Source organism: Thalassophryne amazonica, chromosome 7 (assembly GCF_902500255.1).
Source record: "Thalassophryne amazonica chromosome 7, fThaAma1.1, whole genome shotgun sequence".
In the NCBI taxonomy this organism is placed as follows: domain Eukaryota; kingdom Metazoa; phylum Chordata; class Actinopteri; order Batrachoidiformes; family Batrachoididae; genus Thalassophryne; species Thalassophryne amazonica.
The window spans coordinates 108,551,997-108,573,248 of NC_047109.1; the positions used below are offsets into that span (position 1 = coordinate 108,551,997).

At 44.5% G+C, this 21,252-nt stretch overlaps 1 protein-coding gene across 1 annotated transcript in view; it reads right to left on the reverse strand.

Annotated features, from left to right (window-relative positions):
* Window positions 1–21,252, reverse strand: part of LOC117514732 (eukaryotic translation initiation factor 3 subunit H) — a 188,338-nt gene that overhangs the window by 90,089 nt on the left and 76,997 nt on the right. The window contains exon 3 of the mRNA XM_034175292.1: window positions 953–1,120. Coding sequence (XP_034031183.1) covers window positions 953–1,120 — 168 coding nt within the window. The remainder of the gene's footprint in view (window positions 1–952; window positions 1,121–21,252) is intronic.

Below are 21,252 nucleotides of genomic sequence, written 5' to 3' on the forward strand. Positions count from 1 at the left end.
AACACACACACACACACACACACACACACACACACACACACACACACACACATTTTTGTTTCCGTATTTGTATGCATGTGAACGCAGCTTAATGAAAATAACTTATGGCGTTGAGTTATAGTCTCAGTATATTAAATTGTGACATACGACTTTAAAATAGACATTTGTTTTACATAATTACTCTACATTAAGGCTATTGTACAGTTCATTTTAGTGCAGTTGATGGCAAAGCACTGGCTGCCTTTTTTCCCCTCTCATTTCGCTTCTGTTTAACAGGCTCAAGGCGCTCTCTCCACCCAAAGTAATGGCCGCCGTGCGGCACGCCGCTAGTCACATGACGTCCATTCCAGGTCTATATTTCCATGGTCAAATCCCACGATATCACGTAGGGTTTCAAACGAGACTGCGCTGCCCTATTACAATATTGCTGATGGTAAGTTAACCATGTAGCAATTTTAAAATAATTAAAAATCATAGCTAATTAGTGCATAGGATGAACATGTCGGAAAACATTCTCAGACTTGACCAAAAAGCAGTGTGGCTGCATTTATGAAGCCTGAAGCCATGGAGGAGGTTTGACTGAAATGTTAGCAGACCTGAACATCTAAAACTGCTGGTGTGACCTTTACAGAAAACGTATTTGTGAACTTTAGTCACATTATGACAAATTGCCTGCATTAGCAGCATGTCTGAAGGGGACTAAAGAGGCAATAAGAAAGTCAGAATTGAGGCTGAAGATTTCTCTGAACCATCCTAACAGCAGCACTTTATGACTAACAACAAAACATTGTTAGTTTAATATTTGTCACATTCATTAGGAATTTCACTCAGATCTCCATCAACTACATGGTGACATCAGAGCCCATCTGTGAAACATTTACAGTGGAAGTCTGAGTCAAATGAAGAAAAGAATGGCATCTTCAAAACAGTTGTTCTGTGGAACGCCACTCACCGTAGATGAGAACAACAGACTCTTCGATGGCATGTTGGTAGCTGAACTGGGAGTCGAGCAGCGCTCGGCTGACGAAGGAGCCGTAGTAGGTGGACTGATACCAGCCCACATGCAGATGGTCAATGTTGACGTGGCGCAGAGAGCGCATCATCTCCATCTGGTACTGGACTACAGGCAGACAGAGAGAGGGACGGAGAAGACAGACAGAGGTAGGCAGAGAAAGAGAGGAAAGTCACAAAAAAATGGATAAAACTAAACTATGAATCAACTTCATTCAAACTTTTTGTCTTTTATAAATCTCAGAATGTGTGTTCTCCATCTGGACATGATGTAAGAAGCAGAGGGACGAGGAGAGAGAATGTGAGAAACACAGCACCAACAAAAGAGGGGGAGCACATATAAAGGACAAATGCAGTGAAACAAAGAAAACAAAAGCTTTATCTTCCATGACCAAGTGGTGATGGTGGTGGAGATTTATAAACCAGCATTAGCCAGGATCACCACTCACTGCTTCACTCCTTACTGCCAGCAAACGGACTGAGAGCAAGAAACACACTGGATGGATTCAAAGAAAGGCTTCAGCTACTGGAGAGAAGAGTCATTTCATTACGCCAGACACATCCGCAGGACGCACAGCCAGACATACAAACAACCCTGCCTGGTCGGCTGTAACAACCGAGGCAAGTGAACAAAACAGCATCTCTGTGCAGGCTAGCTGGAGGAGACTGATAAATCAGGGTGTTATTGGGCAGCTGTGGCCCCTCGACCCCAGTCTGTAGAGCACATCCTTCTCCTGCTGGGGCCGTTAAGAAGAGCAAACAGGGCACATGGAGAGGAGGCAGTATGGAAAGATGAGGGGATAAAAATGTAGAAGACTACAAACAATGCTCAGCAGAATGAGAGAAAGACGGCACAACAGGAAAGAACACAGAAGAACAGTGGAAAGGAGAAAAATGTTTTAAAAAGGGAAAACTGGTCATTTAGGCTACATTTACTCTGCAGGTCTTGTTTAACAAGTTTGATTTTCTTCCCATGTCTGATGTTTTTACTTTTTTTTTTTTTTTTTTTTTTTTTTAAAGTAGACCACACTTTATACTTCAATTCAATTTATTTAATTTTTATAGCGCCAAATCACAACAAAGCTGCCTCAAGGCACGTCACACAAGTAAGGTCTAACATTACCAACCCCTAGAGCAAGCACACAGGCAACAGGGCTAAGGAAAAACTCCCTCTGATGATACTGAGGAAGAAACCTCAAGCAGACCAGACTCAAGGGGGCAACCCACTGCTTCAGCCATTCTACCAAAAAGGCTTACAATACAGGTTTGCTCATGCACAGATTTCTGGGGGAGATGTAAAAACACACTGTTGCCTCAAACACAGAAGGTTGTGGGATTGGTTTCCACTTGATCCTTTCTGTGTGGAGATGTATGTTCTCCCTGTGTTTGTGTGGGTTTTCCTGCTGGGTCCTCTGGCTTCCTCTCAGTTCCAAAGACACACGGATTGGTGAATGGAATAGTTTTGACTGTGTTGAATGCTTGGTGCCCAAAGTTAGGGTTAAACAAGGTCAATGTCCATTGGATTCTATGACATACGTTACCCCATAACATGATAACTCAGCGTAATAGATGGTGCAAAACTATTCCATTTGTTAATCCTATTAGTGCAACCAATAATTTGCATCACTTTTTACCAAAATTGAAGCAACTTTAAACCCTTAACGCCTGAATTTATATAGCTGTATATAAAAAAAAATGTTTTGTGTGTGTTTTTGCCTTTAAGTAGATGGTAAATAATGGTAAAATTATTCATTTCACTTTTGCACAAAAACTAAATAGTAATTTTGGTAATGACTTTATGTTATAATGTTATAATAATAATGGTATGTTGCAAATTTGCGACAACAGGCATACTGGTCAATTTGGTATGTTGCATATTTGAGTCAAATATTGTAGCATATATGCGACGATAGGCGTTAAGGGGTTAACTTGACCCCTGTACAAACTGAAACTGACCTTTGTCACCATTTTTGTTGTTTTTACCCCATAACTTCACAACATTCAGTCATAGATAGTCCAAACTATACCTTTTTGGAATCGTTATGATCAGAAAAATAATGTGGTATAGTTTTCAACATGATTGGAGCTTTTTTAAATTTGACCCCTGTGTAATTCTTTATTGCCCCTGTAGCTCATTAGAGGTCAACTCCAGGATGGCTCCATATCTGAAAATTAAAAGTTAATTTTGAATATGTGTGCCAAATTCTATGCGTTTATCACAAAATGCACAATTGTTATGGAAATTTTTGCTAAGCTGCACCACTATTAAAAACGGTGTGTGTGTGTGTGTGTGTGTGTGTGTGTGTGTGTGTGTGTGTGTGTGTGTGTGTGTGTGTGTGTGTGTGTGTGTGTACGCGTGCGTTCAGGCACTGCGCTCAAGTCTGATTAATGTTAGTGAAAAACCATGCTGTTTATTCCAGCATCATGTTTGCTACATTCTTGTGCAAATGAATGTATGTAAACAATGAGCACTACATATCCATGTTATCACACAATAAGTTCATAAAGTAATTATTTTGACAGGCGTACTTACATCTGTTAGATATTGTATTTATTTCCACAGATGGAGGTTGCAAGATTCAATCTGAGAATGAAATTCAATGCAATTTTCCCTGTGATTAGCGGGGCACGAACACGATTAATGCTAGCAGTCAGGAAGTCAATGGATCTGCAAAGCTTCTGGCAGTAACTCCTTAAAAACACCTGCATACTCAGCTCAGAAATTTTGGGTTTTATATTCCACTGTTGCTTATTTTTATGTAATATTCACAATGCATAACTGATACTTGCTGCACACAAGCGAACAGTTGCATGGACGTGGTCGTGTAAATGTAGCTTTAAACACTAGAGTGATATTTCTCTACAGAGGCTCAGTTTGACCCCTGGAGGTGACATTATGGAAAGTGGTTGAGTCCAACTTTTCAGTAGGTCACTTGCCAGGCATTTGACCTCACACTGCTTGCAGTTTTACCATCAGTGGTATCTGCAGCAGTGCACACATTACCTTCTGGTTTATTTGCTTCAACTTATCCAGCCTTAAATAACACCCTCCCAAAACACACAAGTGTATACACACAGACACATCATCTCCAATTCACTGCCTCTGCTTTAAGAAAAATGCCAATATTTTGCCCACAATTAAGCATTCAACTACCACAGGAGTTCTGCAAAGAGAGAAGGGCAACACTGAAGCGAATCTTTCCCTGACAATATATTTTCAAGACACGAGGATTAGTGCAGTGGACGGGGACAGTGAGACAGAAAGATTCTACTCACAATTTCTCTTACAGGGATGGTGTTTACACACACTAATCTATCCTTTTAATCTGGCTTTTATTTAGAGAAGAACATTGTAGAACAGGAGAGGTGATGGTCTAGTGGTTAAAGCGTTGGGCTTGAGACCAGAGGATCCTCTGTTCAAATCCCAGCCTGACCGGAAAATCACTAAAGGCCCTTAGGTAAGGTCCTTAATCCCTTAGTTGCTCCCGGTGTGAAGTGAGCACCTTGTATGGCAGCACCGTGACATCGGGGTGAATGTGAGGCATTAATGTGAAGCGCTTTGAGTGTCTGATGCAGATGGAAAAGTGCTATACGAGGTCTGTTAGAAAAGTATCCGACCTTTTTATTTTTTTCAAAAACCATATGGATTTGAATCACGTGTGATGGCATCAGCCAAGCTTGAACCTTCGTGCGCATGCGTGAGTTTTTTTCACGCTTGTCGGTTGCGTCATTCACCTTTGAGCAGTGGTCCACCCCTCTCGTCGGATTTTTATTGCGAATAAATGTCTGAACGATTTAGAGCTTTGCTGCATCAATTTTTTTCCAGAAACTGTGACAGACCTCCAGGTGGTAACCATTTGGAAAATTCAAATGGCTTTGAGGGATGATTTTATGGGGATTACACAGATTAAGGAGTGCTCCAGCTGGTTAAAAGACCGCCCACAGCCCACAAAAGTTACAAAAAGGAATGGGAGGAAAAGAAAGAAGGAAGCAAGTGAAGTGAGGAAGACTGTGCACATAAAGTCAAAAGAATGTATAAATTGTAGCAATGCTCTGCCTGTGTTCTTGGTCTAGGGGTTTGTAAGGTTGGACCTTACTTGTGTGAACTTGAGTTTTACCTTGAGTTTTTCAAGACTTTTTTTACTTTTTTACCTTTTTACTTTTTTTTTAAACTTTTTTACTGCGCTCCAACGCCTAAGGAAGACCTCTAACAGTCGAAACATCGCGACGGAGCACTTTTATCAGCTAACTTTCATCAGCGTTGGCAAGCTAACTAGCTTGATAACGCTTTCGTTTTTATTTATTTATTTATTTTTATTTTAGCACCGTTGTCGTGCGTTTGCTGTTGTCGTGCGTTGCCTGTGCTGCTTCATGGCCTGTTTGGTGCCTTGATTGGGGCACTCCTTCTGCTGAATCACCTCTAAATTATTTACACATTATTCACTTTGTGTGTTTTTAGGAATCCGCTAGGTTGCGTAGCTACTAGCTCTTAGCCGATTTAGCATGGCGGCTTCTCCTGTCTCTCCCGTACTTTTCTGCTCTGGGTGTGAAATGTTTAGTTATTCCTCGGCCTCCTTTAGCAGTAACGGTACTTGTAATAAGTGCAGCTTGTTCGTGGCTTTGGAGGCCAGGCTGGGCGAGTTGGAGACTCGGCTCCGCACCGTGGAAAGTTCTGCAGCTAGCCGGGCCCCTGTGGTCGGTGCGGACCAGGGTAGCTTGGCCGCCGTTAGTTCCCCCCTGGCAGATCCTGTGCAGTCGGGAAAGCAGGCTGACTGGGTGACTGTGAGGAGGAAGCGTAGCCCTAAACAGAAGCCCCGTGTACACCGTCAGCCCGTTCGCATCTCTGGCCGTTTTTCCCCACTCGACGATGCACTCGCCGAGGATCAAGCTCTGGTTGTTGGCGACTCTGTTTTGAGAAATGTGAAGTTAGCGACACCAGCAACCATTGTCAACTGTCTTCCGGGGGCCAGAGCAGGCGACATCTAAGGACATTTGAAATTGCTGGCTAAGGCTAAGCGTAAATTTGGTAAGATTGTAATTCACGTCGGCAGTAATGACACTCGGTTGCGCCAATCGGAGGTCACTAAAATTAACATTAAATCGGTGTGTAACTTTGCAAAAACAATGTCGGACTCTGTTGTTTTCTCTGGGCCCCTCCCCAATCAGACCGGGAGTGACATGTTTAGCCGCATGTTCTCCTTGAATTGCTGGCTGTCTGAGTGGTGTCCAAAAAATGAGGTGGGCTTCATTGATAATTGGCAAAGCTTCTGGGGAAAACCTGGTCTTGTTAGGAGAGACGGCATCCATCCCACTTTAGATGGAGCAGCTCTCATTTCTAGAAATCTTGCCAATTTTCTTGGATCCTCCAAACTGTGACTGTCCAGCGTTGGGACCAGGAGGCAGAGCTGTGGTCTTATACACCTCTCTGCAGCTTCTCTCCCCCTGCCATCCCCTCATTACCCCATCCCCGTAGAGACGGTGCCTGCTCCCAGACCACCAATAACCAGCAAAAATCTATTTAAGCATAAAAATTCAAAAAGAAAAAATAATATAGCACCTTCAATTGCACCACAGACTAAAACAGTTAAATGTGGTCTATTAAACATTAGGTCTCTCTCTTCTAAGTCCCTGTTGGTAAATGATATAATAATTGATCAACGTATTGATTTATTCTGCCTAACAGAAACCTGGTTACAGCAGGATGAATATGTTAGTTTAAATGAGTCAACACCCCCGAGTGACACGAACTGTCAGAATGCTCGTAGCACGGGCCAGGGCGGAGGATTAGCAGCAATCTTCCATTCCAGCTTATTAATTAATCAAAAACCTAGACAGAGCTTTAATTCATTTGAAAGCTTGTCTCTTAGTCTTGTCCATCCAAATTGGAAGTCCCAAAAAACAGTTTTATTTGTTATTATCTATCGTCCACCTGGTTGTTACTGTGACTTTCTCTGTGAATTTTCAGACCTTTTGTCTGACTTAGTGCTTAGCTCAGATAAGATAATTATAGTGGGCGATTTTAACATCCACACAGATGCTGAGAATGACAGCCTCAACACTGCATTTAATCTATTATTAGACTCGATTGGCTTTGCTCAAAAAGTAAATGAGTCCACCCACCACTTTAATCATATTTTAGATCTTGTTCTGACTTATGGTATGGAAATAGAAGACTTAACAGTATTCCCTGAAAACTCCCTTCTGTCTGATCATTTTTTAATAACATTTACATTTACCCTGATGGACTACCCTGCAGTGGGGAATAAGTTTCATTACACTAGAAGTCTTTCAGAAAGCTCTGTAACTAGGTTTAAGGATATGATTCCTTCTTTATGTTCTCTAATGTCATATACCAACACAGAGCAGAGTAGCTACCTAAACTCTGTAAGGGAGTTAGAGTATCTCGTCAATAGTTTTACATCCTCATTGAAGACAACTTTGGATGCTGTAGCTCCTCTGAAAAAGAGAGCTTTAAATCAGAAGTGTCTGACTCCGTGGTATAACTCACAAACTCGTAGCTTAAAGCAGATAACCCGTAAGTTGGAGAGGAAATGGCGTCTCACTAATTTAGAAGATCTTCACTTAGCCTGGAAAAAGAGTTTGTTGCTCTATAAAAAAAGCCCTCCGTAAAGCTAGGACATCTTTCTACTCATCACTAATTGAAGAAAATAAGAACAACCCCAGGTTTCTTTTCAGCACTGTAGCCAGGCTGACAAAGAGTCAGAGCTCTATTGAGCTGAGTATTCCATTAACTTTAACTAGTAATGACTTCATGACTTTCTTTGCTAACAAAATTTTGACTATTAGAGAAAAAATTACTCATAACCATCCCAAAGATGTATCGTTATCTTTGGCTGCTTTCAGTGATGCCGGTATTTGGTTAGACTCTTTCTCTCTGATTGTTCTGTCTGAGTTATTTTCATTAGTTACTTCATCCAAACCATCAACATGCTTATTAGACCCCATTCCTGCCAGGCTGCTCAAGGAAGTCCTACCATTATTTAATGCTTCAATCTTAAATATGATCAATCTATCTTTGTTAGTTGGTTATGTACCACAGGCCTTTAAGGTGGCAGTAATTAAACCATTACTTAAAAAGCCATCACTTGACCCAGCTATCTTAGCTAATTATAGGCCAATCTCCAACCTTCCTTTTCTCTCAAAGATTCTTGAGAGGGTAGTTGTAAAACAGCTAACTGATCACCTGCAGAGGAATGGTCTATTTGAAGAGTTTCAGTCAGGTTTTAGAATTCATCATAGTACAGAAACAGCATTAGTGAAGGTTACAAATGATCTTCTTATGGCTTCGGACAATGGACTTATCTCTGTGCTTGTTCTGTTGGACCTCAGTGCTGCTTTTGATACTGTTGACCATAAAATTTTATTACAGAGATTAGAGCATGTCATAGGTATTAAAGGCACTGCGCTGCGGTGGTTTGAATCATATTTATCTAATAGATTACAGTTTGTTCATGTAAATGGGGAATCTTCTTCACAGACTAAAGTTAATTATGGAGTTCCACAAGGTTCTGTGCTAGGACCAATTTTATTCACTTTATACATGCTTCCCTTAGGCAGTATTATTAGACGGTATTGCTTAAATTTTCATTGTTACGCAGATGATACCCAGCTTTATCTATCCATGAAGCCAGAGGATACACACCAATTAGCTAAACTGCAGGATTGTCTTACAGACATAAAGACATGGACGACCTCTAATTTCCTGCTTTTAAACTCAGATAAAACTGAAGTTATTGTACTTGGCCCCACAAATCTTAGAAGCATGGTGTCTAACCAGATCGTTACTCTGGATGGCATTTCCCTGATCTCTAGTAATACTGTGAGAAATCTTGGAGTCATTTTTGATCAGGATATGTCATTCAAAGCGCATATTAAACAAATATGTAGGACTGCCTTTTTGCATTTACGCAATATCTCTAAAATCAGAAAGGTCTTGTCTCAGAGTGATGCTGAAAAACTAATTCATGCACTTATTTCCTCTAGGCTGGACTATTGTAATTCATTATTATCAGGTTGTCCTAAAAGTTCCCTAAAAAGCCTTCAGTTGGTTCAGAATGCTGCAGCTAGAGTACTGACGGGGACTAGCAGGAGAGAGCATATCTCACCCGTGTTGGCCTCTCTTCATTGGCTTCCTGTTAATTCTAGAATAGAATTTAAAATTCTTCTTCTTACTTATAAGGTTTTGAATAATCAGGTCCCATCTTATCTTAGGGACCTCGTAGTACCATATTACCCCATTAGAGCACTTCGCTCTCAGACTGCGGGCTTACTTGTAGTTCCTAGGATTTGTAAGAGTAGAATGGGAGGCAGAGCCTTCAGCTTTCAGGCTCCTCTCCTGTGGAACCAGCTCCCAATTCAGATCAGGGAGACAGATACCCTCTCTACTTTTAAGATTAGGCTTAAAACTTTCCTTTTCGCTAAGGCTTATAGTTAGGGCTGGATTGGGTGACCCTGGACCATCCCTTGGTTATGCTGCTTTAGACGTAGACTGTGGGGGGGTTCCCATGATGCACTGTTTCTTTCTCTTTTTGCTCCGTATGCATCACTCTGCATTTAATCATTAGTGATCGATCTCTGCCCCCCTTCACGGCATGTCTTTTTCCTGGTTCTTTCCCTCAGCCCCAACCAGTCTCAGCAGAAGACTGCCCCTCCCTGAGCCTGGTTCTCCTGGAGGTTTCTTCCTGTTAAAAGGGAGTTTTTCCTTCTCACTGTGGCCAAGTGCTTGCTCATAGGGGGTCGTTTTGACCGTTGGGGTTTTTTCATAATTATTGTATGGCTTTGCCTTACAATATGGAGCGCCTTGGGGCAACTGTTTGTTGTGATTTGGCGCTATATAAGAAAAAAGTTGATTGATTGATTGATTAATGCAGGAAGTGTCAGGTGGGGCATAACACACTGGGCGGGACTGTAGCAGCATTTACCTACAGCTTAAATTCTTCAAAACCAGCAGTTGACGATGTTAAGAATTTAACAGACATGTCAACGTGTTTAGTAAGTAAGAAGTCCCTTCGGCTGATCCCTTGTTTGCACTCGGGGGTCACCACAGCAGATCCAAGGTGGATCTGTATGTTGATTTGGCACAATTTTTAAGCCGAACGCAACCCCACATTACATGGAGAAGTGTGGCAGGGCAGGGGTGGGGTTTTCCCTGGGAATTTTCCTGTTAATGCACATGAAACAGGAAAATTCCCAGAGTAGAGAGCAGGAGGCTTAAAAGTCAAACTGACAAGCGCATGCACAAACATATTTTTAAGCTTAATATAGCATGAATGTTTAACCCAAGTGTCCATCCATCATCAGGGTTCTTCTCTCTGGGGCTCAAAAGCTCTTAGCCACTGTGACTAATTGGTGACTATTTCAATTAGCCACATGGGAAGTTGATTAGCCACACATTGATGCAAAAAGGGAGTGAAAATGCAAACATGTACACATGCAAATTCAAAACAAAATTCAAAACAGCTCACAGACTTACTACCAAAAATAAAAATAAAAAATCTCGACAGCATTACAGTCTTGACACCTCTGTTCTGATTTCAGTTCACAGTACACTGCTTTGTAGTCTGGAGGCTACTCTGTGTCTGAACTCGGTCCCTCTTTCATACAGTCTGTATTAATGTGGTAGGTTCTAGCAATAGAATTTTATCATTCTGTGTTGTATTGTGCATCATAGCCGTGATGGTCACAAACCTGCCTGTGTGCATGTTTGTGTGTCTGTGTTGATATCGGGTTCCTTTTCCATTTGAATGCAGTTACTCGACACCACAAAACTAGTTAAAAAAAAAAAAAAAAAAAGCTAAGTCATTAAATACAGCTGACATTTAATGATCCCCCGCTCCCCCGAGGGGTTTTTAAGGCCCCCCTGACACTTGCACAACTTTGATCCACACACTTGCACGCACATCGTCGTGACGATCCCACGCGCTGCGTTTGCAAATGGATGGGATGCTTTGTTCCACTGGATGCCAATCATTTTCTCTCAGAGTTGGCTGTTAAAAACAGCTCTAATCGTTTCTGGAATCACAGAGGACTGTTGCAGCTGCAGGTTTCCTCTCTCTCTCCTGCGTGCGCGCTGAACGAGGTGGAGAAAGCATTTGGAACTGTCTAAAAAGGTAATTATTTGTAATGCTTATATTGTAATAGCTTGGTAAAACAGTTGCATGTTCATCCCTTCTTATGAGCAGCTGTAAAAGTACAATTATGATTTAACATCTCGTTATCATGCAGACAAGCTACACTCTGATGCAGTGTGCTGACGCAATCACTCGCACTCACACAAAGTGTTTTTGACTTGTGTAATGTTCACATGAAGTTCGCGTAATTAATGCGTGCTGGAGATTTTGCACACTTGAACGAAGCTGTGCACAGTTTATGAGTTTGAGATGAATTTACTCTCGTCTATGGCAGAGTGTGTGCAAGTGCGCAGAACAAAGTTGTGCAAGTGTCAGGGGGCCTTTACTGTTCAACAATTAAAAGACAGAAATCTTAGATTTTGCCAGGAGCAGTCCTGGAATTTCATACTTTTTTAAAATTCACTACTGTGGTGATTCAAAAGCAAACTCTATTCACCACATCATTCACCATATGCAATGTGGTAAGCATTAGTGATCCCTGCATTATGACTAACAGCTACGTGGAGAAACTGGCCCCTTCTTTTTTTCCCCCATTTAAGTTAGAAAAATTTATTTAGCACCACTATAATTTTATTCCTGAGTATCACAGTAAAGTATCCACAAAATCCCAAGATGCTCAAAACTCATCTTTCTGGAAAAAAAATTAGGCTTTTTGCTCACATTAATTAAAATATAGTACAACAAAAAGATACCACGACACTTTCTCTGACTTTCTTTTCTGAACATTGAAGTGCAAACTTGGTCAGCTTTGACAGAGGTGAAGAAACACACTCACAATTCAATTTAAACTTATTGTGCAAACAAAAACTGAAATGTTACTGAAGGAGAAAGAAGACAAGAAACGGATCATAAACTTGTGTGACCAGAGGCCCAGCTGGGAAGAAAGCCAGATCAAATCTGGGCATATTTCACTTGAAGGTTTTGCTGGATAGCTACTGGACAGGTAAGACAGAACTCACACAGGTCTGCTGTATCAGCAGACAACACTGATGATAGTGACAGTTATATTTTTTACTTCATTTAACAAACTGAGTTAGCTGGGAGACAAATGTTTTACACAGCATCACAAGGTCGAAGGTAAACTTTGAACCTTACACCTACATGTCTTTTGCAAAAGTCATGATATCCAAATACTAGCCCAAAAATAAATACTTGAACATGACTAAAATCAGTTGATTTTTGTAATATACAATAGAAATAAAGGAGAAGCGTGTGTGCGCGCGCTCACACCTACTGGATTAATGTGTGAGCAGTCTATTTCAAAAGAGAGCAGAGTGGCAGATGGGCGAAGATGAAAGTGGGTCCTTTAGTTCCAGTCTATAGTGAAGAGTAAGAAGAAGGTTGGCGAGAATAAAAACAGGCAGTCAGTGAAACATGTAACAGAGAAAAAGCCAAAGTGACAGCATGAAAAAGAGAGTGGTAGTGACAGTTTAAGAGTGGGTCTGCTGGAGGGCTGCTGTGCCCAGGGGTAAGCTGAAAGCCGACCAACACACGCAGAGCTTAAAAGAAAAGGTAAGAAGTCAGCTCCTTAACTACCAAATCTGTCTTTCTATTTGGACGCCACTCGGTTTAGGTACTTACTTTTCCAGTACCACTGATGCACCAACCCCTATCATTAGCAGGGAACCTGTCCACAAAGGTATCAGTCTTTAGAGTTGCTCAAAGACCAAAAAAATAAAAAATAAAAAATAGCAACACTGGCTGTAAAAACAATTCATTAACCTTTTCTCATCTTATGCATTTGGCCACTTCTTTCCCAGGTTATTGTGATTTTACACACACACACACACACACACACACACACACACACACACACACACACACACACACACACACACACACACACACACACAATACAATACAATACCCCCCCATGCTTATTGTTGTTCTTCAGTTGGTTTCATAAAAATTATGCCTTTACTTTTTATTATCTATATTACTCATGTCGAAACAGTAATTCAAAAATATGATTTCCATTAGCAGACTTTCCCCTATTACAGTACAGGTCTTGCAGGCCACCAGGCCAAAAACAGCCCAAACAGACCACAAATTTTATTTAATAACACCAGTGAACATACAGTAACACCAATAACAACGTCAAACAATCAATTTGGGATCATGAGGTCATGCAAGAAGGAAACTGGTGAGGAAAGCCACCAAGACACACACGACACAGAAACATTTTGTTTTTGTTCTTCAATGACTTCTGACATTTTAGAAAATTTTCTGTGCGTTATTATTTCAGCTGCTCCCATTTGTTTGGGGTCGCCACAGTGGACACAGCTAGATCTGCATTGGTACTTGGCACAAGTTTTACGCCGGATGCCCTTCCTGACGCAACTCCAGTTTTACCTGGAGAAACACACACAGAGCCATTGGTGTTCTGAAGAGGTCTCCCATCCAAGTACTAACCAGATACCACACTGCTTAGCTTCTAAGATCTGACTGGATCAGGGTGACACAGAGCAGGCTGGCTTGTTGTGTGGGCCGCCAGAAGAGGAGGTACTGCTGGCCCACCACCAGAGGGCGCCCTACCTGAAGTGCGGGCTTCAGGCACGAGAGGGCGCTGCCGCCACGGACACAGCCGGGGGTGACAGCTGTCACCCATCTACACTACATCATCTCACTCCATAAAACCCGGACGTCATCTCCACCTCATTGCCGAGATATCATCGACCTGTGAAGGTAATAATCTCAGCCGTATAACTAACTGTGTTTAGTAAACTCATTTTTGCAGCTGTTTTTTTCCTGTGAAGTGCATTATCTGGAGATTGGCGTGACCGGCGACAGCTTCGCTTTACACCCCACCAGATAAGTGCTGTGTGACAGGAGCTGCACGAGTGTGGATGAGAGGTGGAGGTGGAATCTCCACCATTGTTGTTACTGGGTGTACACACACCCACATCTTATTGTTTCTGTTGTGAAAGTGTAGTGACACAGGGGGCGTAAATGAACGGACAATGAAAGAGTCAAATATGAACACTTTACTGTTGTGAATGAGCACAACACAGAGGAATGTGAAATTTTACAGACAGTCAATCACTAGGGTGACGTGTGGGCAGGCTCGAGGATAGAAGACGTCTGTCCTGAGATGACCCGGAACCACACGATTTCCTCCGCCACCGAACCCGGGAGGCACGCGCCGTCCCTCTCCCTTCCGGGTCCGAAAAGGTTCAGCCCTCCCCACGCTCCACAGCCTCAACGCTCCGTGTGGCTACAGCTCCCCCTGCTGACGAAGCTATGGACACGAGCAGGGCCACATTTAGACCACCTAACAGACAGAGGAGGCTGGCCCGCGGGGAGTGCTTTGTCTGCGGCTCGAGTGAGCATATGCAGAGAGACTGCCCCAAGCGGTTAAACACCAACGCCCGCCCTTAGAAACGGGGCTAAGGGGGGCCAAGACATTCACGTGGGACACATATTTCCACACAATTCCCAGTTACAATCCTGAGTGGGGATTTAACCCTTCAAGCCCCAGCACTGGTGGACACGGGGTCAGAAGGGAATCTGCTGGACAGCAGATGGGCAAGGGAGGTAGGGCTCCCTCTGGTGGCGCTTCCTTCACCATTGCAGGTGCAGGCACTAGATGGCACCCTTCTCCCTTTGATAACGCACAAGACAACCTGTAACTCTGGTGGTGTCTGGAAATCATCGGGAGGAGATCGAGTTTTTTGTGACTCCTACCTCCCGCGTGATTTTGGGTTTCCCGTGGATGCTGAAACTCAATTCCCGGATTGATTGGCCGTCTGGGGTGGTGGTTCAGTGGAGCGAAACCTGCCATCGGATGTGTTTAGGTTCCTCAGTTCCTCCCGGTTTACAGGCTAAAGAGGAGGTCAAAGTTCCTCCCAATCTGACGGCGGTGCCGGTCGAGTACCACGATCTTGCTGACGTCTTCAGCAAAGATCTGGCACTCACCCTTCCCGCACCGTCCATACGATTGTGCCATTGATTTGATTCCGGGCGTGGAGTTCCCGTCCAGCAGGCTGTACAATCTCTCACGTCCTGAGCGCGAATCAATGGGAAGACCTACATCCGGGACTCATTAGCTGCCGGGCTGAGCCGGAATTCCACCTCCCCGATGGGTGCAGGTTTCTTTTTTGTGGGCAAGAAAGATGGCGGACTCCGTCCATGCATTGATTACAGGGGGCTGAATGAGATTACGGTTCGCAACCGATACCCGTTGCCGTTGTTAGATTCTGTGTTCACCCCCCTGCACGGAGCCAAAATCTTTACAAAGTTGGATCTTAGGAATGCGTATCACCTGGTTCGGGTCCGGAAAGGAGACGAGTGGAAGACGGCATTTAACACCCCATTAGGTCATTTTGAGTACCTGGTGATGCCGTTCGGCCTCACTAACGCCCCCGCAACGTTCCAAGCTTTGGTTAATGACATCTTGCGGGACTTCCTGCACCGATTCGTCTTCGTATATCTGGACGATATACTCATCTTTTCTCCGGACCCTGAGACTCATGTCCAACATGTACGTCAGGTCCTGCAGCGGTTGTTGGAGAACCGGCTGTTTGTGAAGGGCGAGAAGTGCGAGTTCCACTGCGCTTCTTTGTCCTTCCTGGGGTTTATCATCTCCTCCAACTCCGTCGCCCCTGATCCGGCCAAGGTTGCGGCGGTGAGAGATTGGCCCCAACCAACAAGCCGTAGGAAGCTGCAACAGTTCCTCGGCTTTGCAAATTTCTACAGGAGGTTCATTAAGGGCTACAGACAGGTAGTTAGCCCCCTGACCTCTCCTAAAGTCCCCTTCACCTGGTCGGATCGGTGCGAAGCCGCGTTCAAGGAGCTGAAACGACGGTTCTCTACTGCACCAGTTCTGGTGCAGCCCGACCCTAGCCGCCAGTTTGTGGTTGAAGTGGACGCCTCTGACTCAGGGATAGCAGCCGTGCTATCCCAGAGCGGAGAGACCGATAAGGTTCTTCACCCGTGTGCCTACTTTTCTCGCAGGTTGACCCCGGCTGAACGGAACTATGATGTCGGCAACCGAGAACTCCTTGCGGTGAAAGAGGCTCTTGAGGAGTGGAGACACCTGTTGGAGGGAGCGTCTGTGCCGTTCACGGTTTTCACTGACCATCGGAACCTGGAGTATATCAGGACCGCCAAGCGGCTGAACCCCAGGCAAGCCCGCTGGTCACTGTTCTTCGGACGTTTTGACTTCCGGATCACCTATCGCCCCGGGACCAAGAACTAGAGGTCGGATGCACGAAGACGAAGTCAAAATTGTGCTGTCGGTTCCACCAGAGCCCATCATTCCGGAGTCCACTATCGTGGCCACCCTCACCTGGGACGTGGAGAAGACCATCCGGGAGGCCCTGACACGGAGCCCGGACCCGGGGACAGGTCCGAAGGATAGATTGTATGTCCCACCAGAGGCGAGAGCTGTGGTCCTAGACTTCTGTCATGGTTCCAAGCTCTCCTGTCATCCAGGGGTGCGAAGGACCGTGGCAGTTGTCCGGCAGCGCTTCTGGTGGGCGTCTATGGAGGCCGACGTCAGGGAGTACATCCAGGCCTGCACCACCTGTGCCAGGGGCAAGGCAGACCACAGGAGGTCCCAAGGACTGCTCCAACCGCTTCCTGTGCCACATCGCCCCTGGTCCCACATCGGCCTGGATTTCGTCACGGGCCTCCCACCGTCCCAGGGCAACACCACCATCCTCGCGATAGTGGACTGATTCTCCAAGGCGGCCCACTTCGTGGCCCTCCCGAAGCTCCCTACGGCCCAGGAGACAGCGGACCTCCTGGTCCACCACGTCGTCCGTCTGCATGGGATACCAACTGACGTAGTCTCGGATCATGGTCCCCAGTTTTCCTCTCAGGTCAGGAGGAGTTTCTGCAGAGAACTGGGGGCCACCGTGAGCCTCTCGTCCGAGTACCACCCACAGACGAACGGACAGGCAGAACGGGCCAACCAAGAGTTGGAACAGACCCTCCGCTGTGTGACATCCGCGCACCCGATGGCCTGGAGTGACCACCTGGCCTGGATCGAGTATGCACATAACAGCCAGGTGTCTTCTGCCACCGGCCTCTCCCCGTTTGAGGTGTGTCTGGGGTACCAGCCCCCATTGTTTCCCGTGGTGGAGGGAGAGGTCGGTGCGCCCTCGGTCCGGGCCCACCTTCGGAGGTGCCGTCGGGTGTGGCGCACCGCCCATTCTGCCTTGTTGAAGGCCCAGACGAGGGCTAAGGCCCATGCAGACTGCCGGCGGTCCCCGGCCCCTGCATACCAGGCCGGGCAGGAGGTGTGGTTGTCGACGAAGGACATCCCCCTCCAAGTGGACTCCCCTAAGCTGATGGACAGGTTCATCGGACCATTCAAAATCCTCAAGATCCTCAGCCCTGCTGCAGTGAAGCTCCAACTCCCAGCTTCACTGCGGATCCACCCGGTTTTTCATGTTTTGAGAATCAAGCCTCACCACACCTCACCCCTCTGTGCTCCCAGTCCGGCGCCGCCTCCTGCCCGGATCATTGACAGGAAGCCGGCCTGGACAGTGCGCCGGCTGCTGGACGTCCGTCAAATGGGCCGGGGGTTCCAATATTTGGTGGACTGGGAGGGGTATGGACCCGAAGAATGCTCCTGGGTGAAGCCGAGCTTCATCCTGGATCCGGCCCTCCTGCCTGAAGTGCGGGCTTCAGGCACAAGAAGGCGCTGCCGCCACGGACACAGCCGGGGGTGACAGCTGTCACTCATCATCTCTTGACAGCTGTCACCCATCTACACTACATCATCTCACTCCATAAAAACCGGACGTCATCTCCACCTCATTGCCGAGATATCATCGACCTGTGAAGGTAATAATCTCAGCCGTATAACTAACTTCGTTTAGTAAACTCATTTTTGCAGCTGTTTTTTCCTGTGGAGTGCATTATCTGGAGATTGGTGTGACCGGTGACAGCTTCGCTTTACACCCCACCAGATAAGTGCTGTGTGACAGGAGCTGCACGAGTGTGGATGAGAGGTGGAGGTGGAATCTCCACCATTGTTGTTACTGGGTGTGCACACACCCACATCTTATTGTTTCTGCTCCTTGCCAGCAGTACCAGATCCGACATTCGGAGACGGTGGCCACCTGGGGACTCGGGACTTGGCGGCTCCAGTATTGTCCAGGTTCGGTGGCGGAGGAAATCGTGTGGTTCCGGTTCTTCTCAGGACAGACGTCTTCTATCCTCGAGCCTGCCCACACGTCACCCTTGTGATTGACTGTTTGCAAAATTTCACATTCCTCTGTATTGTGGTTGTGCTCATTCACAACAGTAAAGTGTTCATATTTGACTCTTTCATTATCCGTTCATTTACGCCCCCTGTTGTGGGTCCGTGTCACTACACTTTCCCAACATGGCTCCCATTTTAGAAAATTTTCTGATAAAATAAAATTGGTTCACTTGTTTCTAGACATATTTTACATTCTGAACTTTAAATTTAAGAGAGCCAATAATGCTGAACAGGGCTATATATATTTTCAATAACACAATATAGGTCACCAGATGTCTTAAAGACAGATACTGCAACCAAAGTATCTCACGTACAATGAGGCAATGCATCCTATAAGAAGGTCCACATTGCACACATGGTGCCATTTAGTTCTTGCCGCACCTCGGGTCAGCTCTGGATCTGCCTGAATGGAGGGTGATTGGACCTGTAACATTTCCTTTAAAATCTGGTGTGACTTTGTCGTTGTGTTGAACATTAACTGTTTACTTCATTTACTTTGAAAACAATGCTTCATGAACAATTATACCTGGACGCTTCCCAGTACAACCACTGCCTGTTCTATTAGTCACTAAGGAGCTTGACTGGAGCTGGTGAGATCTTGGTGCTTTGCTCTAGGGCTCCAAAATTAACGGTTGGACTTTAAACTCCCCAAAGATTATGTTTAGTGTTGTCCTGGGGCTCAAACTAACATCACAGATGCCACAGCCCTTTGCAAAGGGACAACATCCCTTTGGAAAACTTTTGGTTTTGGCAGGTTGGTAAAGCGAAACGGCATCAAAAATGACTTAGAATAGTATGAAGGCAGGAAGGAAGCCAGTGACTATAGTAGGTGTCTGCATGACAGAGACTTGAACAGACAGCCAACTGTGCAAACAAACCATTACAAGTTGTACTGGGTCAGAAAAAGATGGACAGAAGACGGGCCTGCAGACAAACGACATACAGTCTAATAGCATAATGGAGATTCAGATGGCTGAGTGAGACAAAAGGCTCATGCATCCAGAAACTATTCACAGCACTTCACTTTTTCTACATTTTGTTACGTTACAGCTGGGGATGGGTATTGATAAGATTTTATCGATATTGATGTCATTATCGATTCAGCTTATCGAGCCAATTCCTTATCGATACTGCTTGTGAATTTTCTGTGTACTAAAAGTAGGCTTTACAGGTTTTCTATGTCAACATTATACTGAGTCGTAAAGTAAATACATATGAAATTGTTCACTGGATCCTTGATCTCTGGACATAAATAAACAAAAACTGTAGTTTTTGTCAAAAGCATTTCCTTTCAGACATTTTGGCATGAATTTGTCTCTATACCTCTGCCGGCTGCTGCATGTCAGCGCAGGACGTCTCCTTTTGGGAGGGAAAAAAAAACATTTTGATCAACTGCAATTTGTTTGTATTACAACATTTGGAAAGAGGTGTCATTTAATTTAAAAAGCGATTCGCTTTGAAGTTACTAATTCCGACTGGACTCTATCGTTCCAACTTGACTCAGCAGAGAGCCGCACAGCATTTGGAGCTGTGTGACCAGAACAGAGGACGATTCTTGGTTCTTGCTTTCAACAAGACAAGAGTCCCAGTTAGTGTCTTTAATCCACACACAAGTGACATATTTCAATGGCTTTGAGAGGGGTTAAGAAGCGGATATACCGCTTCTGAAAAGCAGCGAAGCAAAGAACCAACAAATCAAAGGGTCAGAGCACTGCCTCATTGCTTCAAGCTTCAAAGCAGAGCCGCACTGCAGAAGTGGCTGATTACAGATCCGCTGCAGGGTCTGTAAACAACGTAGAGAAATGATCATTTTCCCAACAAACACCCTCAAAAACAATGGCCACTCTGAAGGACCGATAAGGAAATTCTTAAGCGAAAAGGCTGTTGATGTCAGTAGATTGAATAATTTCTTAATGATTCTCGAAAAGAACCAGTTCCCGATACCCAACCCGAGTTACAGCTTTATTCCAAAATGGAGTAAATTCATTTTCGTACATAAGTATTCACACCATTAACCCTCTGGGGTCCGAGGGCATTTTTTGGACAGTTCACTCGCCTGGCATAAATGTTTTATTATTGCTGTTAACAGCTCTCCCTGCATCCCACAATCAGGTTTTACGTCTTTTTTTTTTCAGGACAACCTGTGCTTTCAGAATATATATGTTTTTGTTGTGTTTTATAAGTGTAATAAAGGTTTACAATCAAAATAGGCAAGGAAAAAAATAAAGCGAAAAATAATTTTCCACACATTTATTCAAAAACACACAGCAAACTATAATAAACAACTGTTTTGACAGTTTATAAAGGTAAGTTGAGGTCTTGTGTGAAAGTCTGTTCAACAAAAAGGTTCAAACAAACACAAATGCACATTTTGAAAAATATATACAAAATGGTCTATGCATTTTGTTGTCCATTGATATGGTAAACAGTGCTTTACGCAGAGAAAGCAACAGAGTTATCCAGTAACATTCACATGCAAACTAGTGGAGCAATCCTGATAGTTACACACTCTTTGTTTGAGCATGTGAGATTGTCAGAGGCTTTCCGTGTGCTCCTGCTTTCACTGATCGCTGTGCGTAATGGCGAAGGGCACACCGAGTATGTACTCACTGGAGTTATTCAAACAGGCCAACTAGTAACATATCACTCCTGAAAACCATCTTTGGCTTTTCACGTGAGGTAAATCTGCCCTACGATTGGATTTTGGAAAACCATGTGACGGTGAACCAATTCCGATTGGACACTCACATTGCACATGTCATCACACAGCTTCTATAAGGAGTACAAAGATGGCTGATGGCTGGCTCGAAAGTCCGCAGAGTTAACTTTTCAGCAAAAAAAAAAAAAAGTAAGTTTCTATCTCATATCATTCAAAAG